The following is a 9263-nucleotide window of genomic DNA, read 5'->3' on the forward strand; positions in this document are numbered from 1 at the left end:
AACTAAAGTCCACAAACAGGACCCTGGCATAAGTTCCCGGGCCGTCGAGGTGTTGCAGGATGTAGTGCAGCCCCATATTCACTGCATCTGCACCCACCTGACCCCAAAAAACCCAGGGAAGCATACGACCAGTTTCATGTGCAGTAAACCAACCAGCACGGCCAGTTTTCCATATTAAAGGCTGACGAAGAAATAACTTCACGCCACTGACCCTGATTAATGCCAACAATACACCCTGACTGACAGGTAAGAGTTCCACCCTCATTCTTTCTCGGACATTCTGACGTGGAAGTTAAGAAGCAGCAATGAAGGAACATTTTGAAAGCACACAGATCATATGGACGATGGTGTCCTGATGGATCTCCTCCCAGATCTGGACCTTGATCTTCAGTCAAATCTTTAAAGTGGCCTTCTACTCAGGAGGACACTTATAACCCACTTCAGACAATGGAACATATTACGTTTACACAAATGGCTACGAGGAACAAACCGAGCTTTGTGCCTTGTGGCCATTTGTTGAGAGGTGCCTTGTGCCTTTGAGGCAGATCAATTTTCTTTAACGTTTCTGAATCAGTCAGTAGTATTATTTTGATATTTGAAAAAAAAAAGCCCAGTCAGTTCAGTCAAATTTCTCCAAGTATGTATAAACCTGAATGCCTCTGTGAGCTGTTCAATCATTCTTTCTTTCTTGCACATTTTCAGAGTTAATAAAAAGATTTGGTAATTAGTCTCATTGCTGTTGGATGGGAGTACACATTAAAGATTGAAGTAGATCCCCTGTTTTTACCACAATATCCATGTAGGTTGCATGCATTGTCAAGGAAGTGGTGCATTTAGAAACAAAACTCTAAAACAAAGAGGTGGAAAGACAAAATTCAGGTTTGTTTCCATGCGACACACCCTTAAGCCTTATTCCTCGCCCCACCCTGATTACTAGAGTGATGGCAGAGTTTCACATGTAATGCTTTTGTAATCCTGGTCATTTTCTCCCCTCCCCTCTGCTTATTTAACAGTGACAGAAAGTGAACAGGTGTCAGTTGTTCACCTGGAAGCCACTGGGTACATCAGAAGCGGTCCAAGCCCGACCTGAGACTAAAACTACGTTGACAAAATCTGAGGAATGATATATCTTTAATTCAATTTGTACCATTATTTGCACTGGAGATAAGAAAACTTACAGGTAGGCAAAAACAATACATATGCAACATCATATCAGTTTTTAAATTAGTTTTTTTTTTTCAAAATCTGTTTAATTTTGCTATTCACTGTCTAACAGTGTCTTGTGAAGAGTATTAATTTATAATTTTAACAATAAATAAATTAGGATTGCAGTTAGTTTTCAATAGTATTTCATTATATATATATGAAAACAGTATAACCTAAATAACTTTTTTAGATTCTGGAGTACCTTTATTATAAACTGAAAGAATATTAGGCTTACTTTCCAATGAAAATATATTAATCATTTAAAAACAAAAACGAATTTATTGCTTTAATTATTGGGTTAAATCTTAATGTTTCATTGCATTTATGGCACTCTTATATCAGTTGCCAGTTTGCTTTGATTTTTTTTCTTATTTATTTGAGCAACTTTACTTGTGATATCTGGTGGTGGGATTTATTAGTTAGTATTTTGTGGTTTAATGTTATGTCTTTTTGTTATTTAACTCCATACTTCTATTATCTGTAAAAACATATTATGTTTTCTTGCTGCACTTGATTCTAGAGCCTGTACTGTAAGTGCTACTGATTATTTTGTAAAAGTCCTCACCGTTGTTATATAAGCCAGCATCTCCTATGCTATGTTTGAATGGTGTGCACAGATGAAGTATGTTAACCTTGCACTGACCTCAGTGCTAAAGATATTGTTCACCAGATATTATACTCTGGTGAACAAATTATGTAATGAAAAAACCACCCACCCACCGAGAGAGAGAGAGAGAGAGAGAGAGAGAGAGAGTGTAGCTGTAGTGACAGTAAATGTTGTTAAATACAGTGCCGTAATAAACTTCACTGCACTTACAGTTAATAGTTAGAGGTTACTCAATCTGTATCATTCCCTCTGTTTCAGGCATGGACAGCAGACTAGTCCTCACTCTCCTGTTTGTGATGCTGACTGGGTGTTTCATGGGCACTTATGCTCAAAATAACACAACCAGTGTGACTCCAGCAACCAGCACAAACACTACCAGCAACAATACCACCTCCAACACCATCACCAATGCAAGCAGCAACACTGGCACCAACACCACCACCCCACCACGATCCAACACGACTGCAGCTCCAACAACACCTGCCCCACTAGTGCCTAACAGTAATGTGACAATTCTTAATGTGAGTAATGTAGAAAAAACTTTAAAAATAAATAAAATCATTAAAAAATATAAATAAAATAATTAGTTAATTACTGTGAGATGCACTTCACAAACGTACACACACACGCAGTTCTTTATTGCCAGATGCCACGTTTATTTTTAGTTTTCATTTGTTGTGACAGTCCGTAGTCTGTACAGCTCTGCTCTCAGCTGATCCCAGCTTCCTCCCCTCCGCTCCTGTCCCGTCTCACTAAAAAAGGGGAAGGAAACCGTCATCAGCTGTTCTCACCTGCCTCTTCAGCACCGCCCCGTTGAGCTCACTGCACCACTCCTCCCCTGCAGCCGAGCCCGGGACCACACCTCCACCACAATTACTGAAGCAGAAGACTGAAGAAAAAAATATTAGGGGACAATAAAGTGGCATTGATCAGTACCTATTAACATATACACTGCCGCTTTCACTAACATGGATCTTATTTGTTCTTGCAGGCCTCTATTACTAGAACTGAATGTGGCAGGAAACAGCTGTGTGCAGCTCAGCCCTCTGGCTGTGACCCCTCAAACGGGACATGTTTCTTCCTTGGTGCCCAAGCGCTTGGAGGTCAAAATTTTATGTTTGACCTTGCAGGAGAATCAGACGGCTACATTGCTGCCACCCTGTCACGTAACACACAGGTATGTCAAATTTGATCATTTCAGCACAAATGAAAATGCAGTGAAGTTTAACAATGAGACAGTCTAGTATTTTGTTAGTCGTCATCTTTATAGAGAGGTAACATTTACAATGTCTGGTTTTTCACCACAGGGAGTCAATGACACAACCTACATCTGTGCAAATAACAATGGTGTAGTCAAATTCTTCAGTGCTCTTCTGAACAACGGCAAGCTGACTCGCACACCGGTGAGTTCTACTAGAAGTTAAACTTTTTGTTATTTGATTGGCATCTTTTAAAAAGGAAATATTTACAACATTAACATTAGTCCGATTTGGTTTACATTAAGGACTAAACAATAAACTTCCCAAATATTCTTTTTTTACTATCATTAGTTTAAAAAATGATTATTCTGCCTATCTCCCTAATGATCTTGTGTTGCCTTAACCTGTATTTAACTGTAACAATGAAACACTTATTATCCTAATTACAACCAAACACTGTAAATTCTGTAAGTGCGTTCTGTGGTTGTAATTAAAGTACATACATAGATGCAGGTCTGCCTTCTGAGTCTTCTACTCAATATCAAGGCAAATGTTAATTAAACTATGACCATGAACATCAGTTAGAATAATGTGAATGAAAACTCTTTTTGTTGTGATCTGTTTTCTTCTGCAGCTTAAAGTCAACACTGTGAGGGGCAAAGTCAGTGGAAAGAACATCCAGTGTCAGTTTGCTGCCACAGTACCAGACTCTACTAGCACCACAACTAGAGCAGACACAAGCACTACAAGTTTCTCAATGTCAGTCTCCACTGGAACTTACAATGCCAGTAAGCTAACACATCAACATCACATCAATTGCCATTTCAACAGACCACTGACACCCAACATTACAGACACTATCACAGACGATATATCAATATGTTGTCATGAACTTTAAACACATCAGTGATCTTTTTGTCTATGGTTGTTCTTTCAGGTTCTGATGGTCTGGGAAGCCCTACTGCCAAGATAACAACTGGTGTGGTAGACCTGGCAAATGTTAATGCCACTATCAATAATCAGATTAATTCCAACACCACAGCACCACCCAACACAACTGCAGCTCCAACAACACCTGCCCCACTGGTGCCTGACACTAATGTGACAATTCTTAATGTGAGTAATGTAGAAAAACTTAAAAATAAATAAAATAATTATTTAATTACTAAAGCAAAAGACTGAGGAAATCCATATCAGGGGATAATAAAATAGCATTGATCAGTACCTATTAACATATACACTGCCCCATTCACTAACATGGATCTTATTTGTTCTTGCAGGCCTCTATTACTAGAACTGAATGTGGCAGGAAACAGCTGTGTGCAGCTCAGCCCTCTGGCTGTGACCCCTCAAACGGGACATGTTTCTTCCTTGGTGCCCAAGCGCTTGGAGGTCAAAATTTTATGTTTGACCTTGCAGGAGAATCAGACGGCTACATTGCTGCCACCCTGTCACGTAACACACAGGTATGTCAAATTTGATCATTTCAGCACAAATGAAAATGCAGTGAAGTTTAACAATGAGACAGTCTAGTATTTTGTTAGTCGTCATCTTTATAGAGAGGTAACATTTACAATGTCTGGTTTTTCACCACAGGGAGTCAATGACACAACCTACATCTGTGCAAATAACAATGGTGTAGTCAAATTCTTCAGTGCTCTTCTGAACAACGGCAAGCTGACTCGCACACCGGTGAGTTCTACTAGAAGTTAAACTTTTTGTTATTTGATTGGCATCTTTTAAAAAAGAAATGTTTACAACATTTGTCCTATTTGGTTTACATTAAGGACTAAACAATAAATTTCCCCAATTTTCTTTTCTTTGTGTCATTAGTTTGATAAATGATCATTCTGCCTATCTGCCTTATTCTACCTAAAGATCTTGTGTTGCCTTCACCTGTATTTAACTGTAACAATAAAATACTGATTATCCTAATTACAACCAAACACTGTAAATTCTGTGAGTGCGTTCTGTGGTTGTAATTAAAGTACATACATAGATGCAGGTCTGCCTTCTGAGTCTTCTACTCAATATCAAGGCAAATGTTAATTAAACTATGACCATGAACATCAGTTAGAATAATGCGAATGAAAACTCTTTTTGTTGTGATCTGTTTTCTTCTGCAGCTTAAAGTCAACAATGTGAGGGGCAAAGTCAGTGGAAAGAACATCCAGTGTCAGTTTGCTGCCACAGTACCAGACTCTACTAGCACCACAACTAGAGCAGACACAAGCACTACAAGTTTCTCAATGTCAGTCTCCACTGGAACTTACAATGCCAGTAAGCTAACACATCAACATCACATCAATTGCCCTTTCAACAGACCACTCACACCCAACATTACAGACACTATCACAGACGATATATCAATAGTGTGGCGAGCTCAGACAAGGAGGAGACAGAGTATTGTTTGGTCTTGCTTCCGCGAGCTAGCCAGGAGCACAGCCATTTATTTAAATCTGCGCAGGAGCACTGCCGCTAGCAAACTGCTCCGCGCCGCAACCACAACAACAACACACAAAATGGCGCTCTCTCACCGGGAAACACAAGTTGCAGAGAGAGCGTCACCCGTAACCATGGCAACAGAACATTAATGTCGGTAACAAAACCCGAACAGCTCTGGCCCACTACAATATGTTGTCATGCACTTTAAACACATCAGTGATCTTTTTGTCTATGGTTGTTCTTTCAGGTTCTGATGGTCTGGGAAGCCCTACTGCCAAGATAACAACTGGTGTGGTAGACCTGGCAAATGTAATGCCACTATCAATAATCAGATTAATTCCAACACCACAGCACCACCAACACAACGCAGCTCCAACAACACCTGTCACACATGGCCCTTGAACCAACAGTTCAGAGAGACGTCACCCGTAACCATGGCAACAGACATTAATGTCGTCAACAAAACCCGGAACAGCCTCTGGCCCACTTACAATATGTTGTCATGCACTTTAAAAAAAACACATCAGTGATCTTTTTGTCTATGGTTGTTCTTTCAGGTTCTGATGGTCTGGGAAGCCCTACTGCAAGATACAACTGGTGCTGTGACCACTGGCCTGACACTAATGTGACAATTCTTAATGTGAGTAATGTAGAAAACTTAAAAATAAATAAAATAATTATTTAATTACTAAAGCAAAAGACTGAGGAAATCCATATCAGGGGATAATAAAATAGCATTGATCAGTACCTATTAACATATACACTGCCCATTCACTAACATGGATCTTATTTGTTCTTGCAGGCCTCTATTACTAGAACTGAATGTGGCAGGAAACAGCTGTGTGCAGCTCAGCCCTCTGGCTGTGACCCCTCAAACGGACATGTTTCTTCCTTGGTGCCCAAGCGCTTGGAGGTCAAAATTTTATGTTTGACCTTGCAGGAGAATCAGACGCTACATTGCTGCCACCCTGTCACGTAACACACAGGTATGTCAAATTTGATCATTTCAGCACAAATGAAAATGCAGTGAAGTTTAACAATGAGACAGTCTAGTATTTTGTTAGTCGTCATCTTTATAGAGAGGTAACATTTACAATGTCTGGTTTTTCACCACAGGGAGTCAATGACACAACCTACATCTGTGCAAATAACAATGGTGTAGTCAAATTCTTCAGTGCTCTTCTGAACAACGGCAAGCTGACTCGCACACCGGTGAGTTCTACTAGAAGTTAAACTTTTTGTTATTTGATTGGCATCTTTTAAAAAAGAAATGTTTACAACATTTGTCCTATTTGGTTTACATTAAGGACTAAACAATAAATTTCCCCAATTTTCTTTCTTTGTGTCATTAGTTTGATAAATGATCATTCTGCCTATCTGCCTTATTCTACCTAAAGATCTTGTGTTGCCTTCACCTGTATTTAACTGTAACAATAAAATACTGATTATCCTAATTACAACCAAACACTGTAAATTCTGTGAGTGCGTTCTGTGGTTGTAATTAAAGTACATACATAGATGCAGGTCTGCCTTCTGAGTCTTCTACTCAATATCAAGGCAAATGTTAATTAAACTATGACCATGAACATCAGTTAGAATAATGCGAATGAAAACTCTTTTTGTTGTGATCTGTTTTCTTCTGCAGCTTAAAGTCAACAATGTGAGGGGCAAGTCAGTGGAAAGAAATCCAGTGTCAGTTTGCTGCCACAGTACCAGACTCTACTAGCACCACAACTAGAGCAGACACAAGCACTACAAGTTTCTCAATGTCAGTCTCCACTGGAACTTACAATGCCAGTAAGCTAACACATCAACATCACATCAATTGCCCTTTCAACAGACCACTGACACCCAACATTACAGACACTATCACAGACGATATATCAATAGTGTGGCGAGCTCAGACAAGGAGGAGACAGAGGTATTGTTTGGTCTTGCTTCCCGCGAGCTAGCCAGGGAGCACAGCCATTTATTTAAATCTGCGCAGGAGCACTGCGCTAGCAAACTGCTCCACGCCGCAACCACAACAACAACAACACAAAATGGCGCTCTCTCACCGGGAAACACACAGTTGCAGAGAGAGCGTCACCCATAACCATGGCAACAGAACATTAATGTCAGTAACAAAACCCCGAACAGCCCTGGCCCACTACAATATGTTGTCATGCACTTTAAACACAACAGTGATCTTTTTGTCTATGGTTGTTCTTTCAGGTTCTGATGGTCTGGGAAGCCCTACTGCCAAGATAACAACTGGTGTGGTAGACCTGGCAAATGTTAATGCCACTATCAATAATCAGATTAATTCCAACACCACAGCACCACCCAACACAACTGCAGCTCCAACAACACCTGCCCCACTGGTGCCTGACACTAATGTGACAATTCTTAATGTGAGTAATGTAGAAAAACTAAAAATAAATAAAATAATTATTTAATTACTAAAGCAAAAGACTGAGGAAATCCATATCAGGGGATAATAACATGGCATTGATCAGTACCTATTAACATATACACTGCCGCTTTCACTAACATGGATCTTATTTGTTCTTGCAGGCCTCTATTACTAGAACTGAATGTGGCAGGAAACAGCTGTGTGCAGCTCAGCCCTCTGGCTGTGACCCCTCAAACGGGACATGTTTCTTCCTTGGTGCCCAAGCGCTTGGAGGTCAAAATTTTATGTTTGACCTTGCAGGAGAATCAGACGGCTACATTGCTGCCACCCTGTCACGTAACACACAGGTATGTCAAATTTGATCATTTCAGCACAAATGAAAATGCAGTGAAGTTTAACAATGAGACAGTCTAGTATTTTGTTAGTCGTCATCTTATAGAGAGGTAACATTTACAATGTCTGGTTTTTCACCACAGGGAGTCAATGACACAACCTACATCTGTGCAAATAACAATGGTGTAGTCAAATTCTTCAGTGCTCTTCTGAACAACGGCAAGCTGACTCGCACACCGGTGAGTTCTACTAGAAGTTAAACTTTTTGTTATTTGATTGGCATCTTTTAAAAAAGAAATATTTACAACATTTGTCCTATTTGGTTTACATTAAGGACTAAACAATAAATTTCCCCAATTTTCTTTCTTTGTGTCATTAGTTTGATAAATGATCATTCTGCCTATCTGCCTTATTCTACCTAAAGATCTTGTGTTGCCTTCACCTGTATTTAACTGTAACAATAAAATACTGATTATCCTAATTACAACCAAACACTGTAAATTCTGTGAGTGCGTTCTGTGGTTGTAATTAAAGTACATACATAGATGCAGGTCTGCCTTCTGATCTTCTACTCAATATCAAGGCAAATGTTAATTAAACTATGACCATGAACATCAGTTAGAATAATACGAATGAAAACTCTTTTTGTTGTGATCTGTTTTCTTCTGCAGCTTAAAGTCAACAATGTGAGGGGCAAAGTCAGTGGAAAGAACATCCAGTGTCAGTTTGCTGCCACAGTACCAGACTCTACTAGCACCACAACTAGAGCAGACACAAGCACTACAAGTTTCTCAATGTCAGTCTCCACTGGAACTTACAATGCCAGTAAGCTAACACATCAACATCACATCAATTGCCCTTTCAACAGACCACTGACACCCAACATTACAGACACTATCACAGACGATATATCAATATTGTGGCGAGCTCAGACAAGGAGGAGACAGAGGTATTGTTTGGTCTTGCTTCCCGCGAACACACAGTTGCAGAGAGAGCGTCACCCGTAACCATGGCAACAGAACATAAATGTCAATAACAAACCCCGAACAGCCCTGGCCCGCTTCATAGCCCCCACCTA

The 9263-nt window shown here is 39.9% G+C and overlaps 1 protein-coding gene and 1 long non-coding RNA gene across 2 annotated transcripts in view; both read left to right on the forward strand.

Moving 5' to 3' along the window:
• Window positions 1-5859, forward strand: part of si:cabz01007794.1 (mucin-5AC) — a 67295-nt gene extending 61436 nt beyond the window's left edge. The window contains exons 17-22 of the mRNA XM_025904788.1: window positions 3647-3800; window positions 3950-4128; window positions 4293-4478; window positions 4609-4704; window positions 5139-5292; window positions 5705-5859. Of these exons, the coding sequence (XP_025760573.1) occupies window positions 3647-3800; window positions 3950-4128; window positions 4293-4478; window positions 4609-4704; window positions 5139-5292; window positions 5705-5859 (924 nt within the window). The remainder of the gene's footprint in view (window positions 1-3646; window positions 3801-3949; window positions 4129-4292; window positions 4479-4608; window positions 4705-5138; window positions 5293-5704) is intronic.
• Window positions 5860-6408: 549 nt separating this feature from the next.
• Window positions 6409-7128, forward strand: LOC109198668 (uncharacterized). The gene is made up of 3 exons (XR_002059350.1): window positions 6409-6443; window positions 6574-6669; window positions 7103-7128. It is a non-coding gene; the product is annotated as an uncharacterized LOC109198668 (long non-coding RNA).
• The last annotated feature ends 2135 nt before the right edge of the window (window positions 7129-9263 follow it).

The sequence above is a fragment of the Oreochromis niloticus genome, linkage group LG3, assembly GCF_001858045.2.
Source record: "Oreochromis niloticus isolate F11D_XX linkage group LG3, O_niloticus_UMD_NMBU, whole genome shotgun sequence".
Classification (NCBI taxonomy): domain Eukaryota; kingdom Metazoa; phylum Chordata; class Actinopteri; order Cichliformes; family Cichlidae; genus Oreochromis; species Oreochromis niloticus.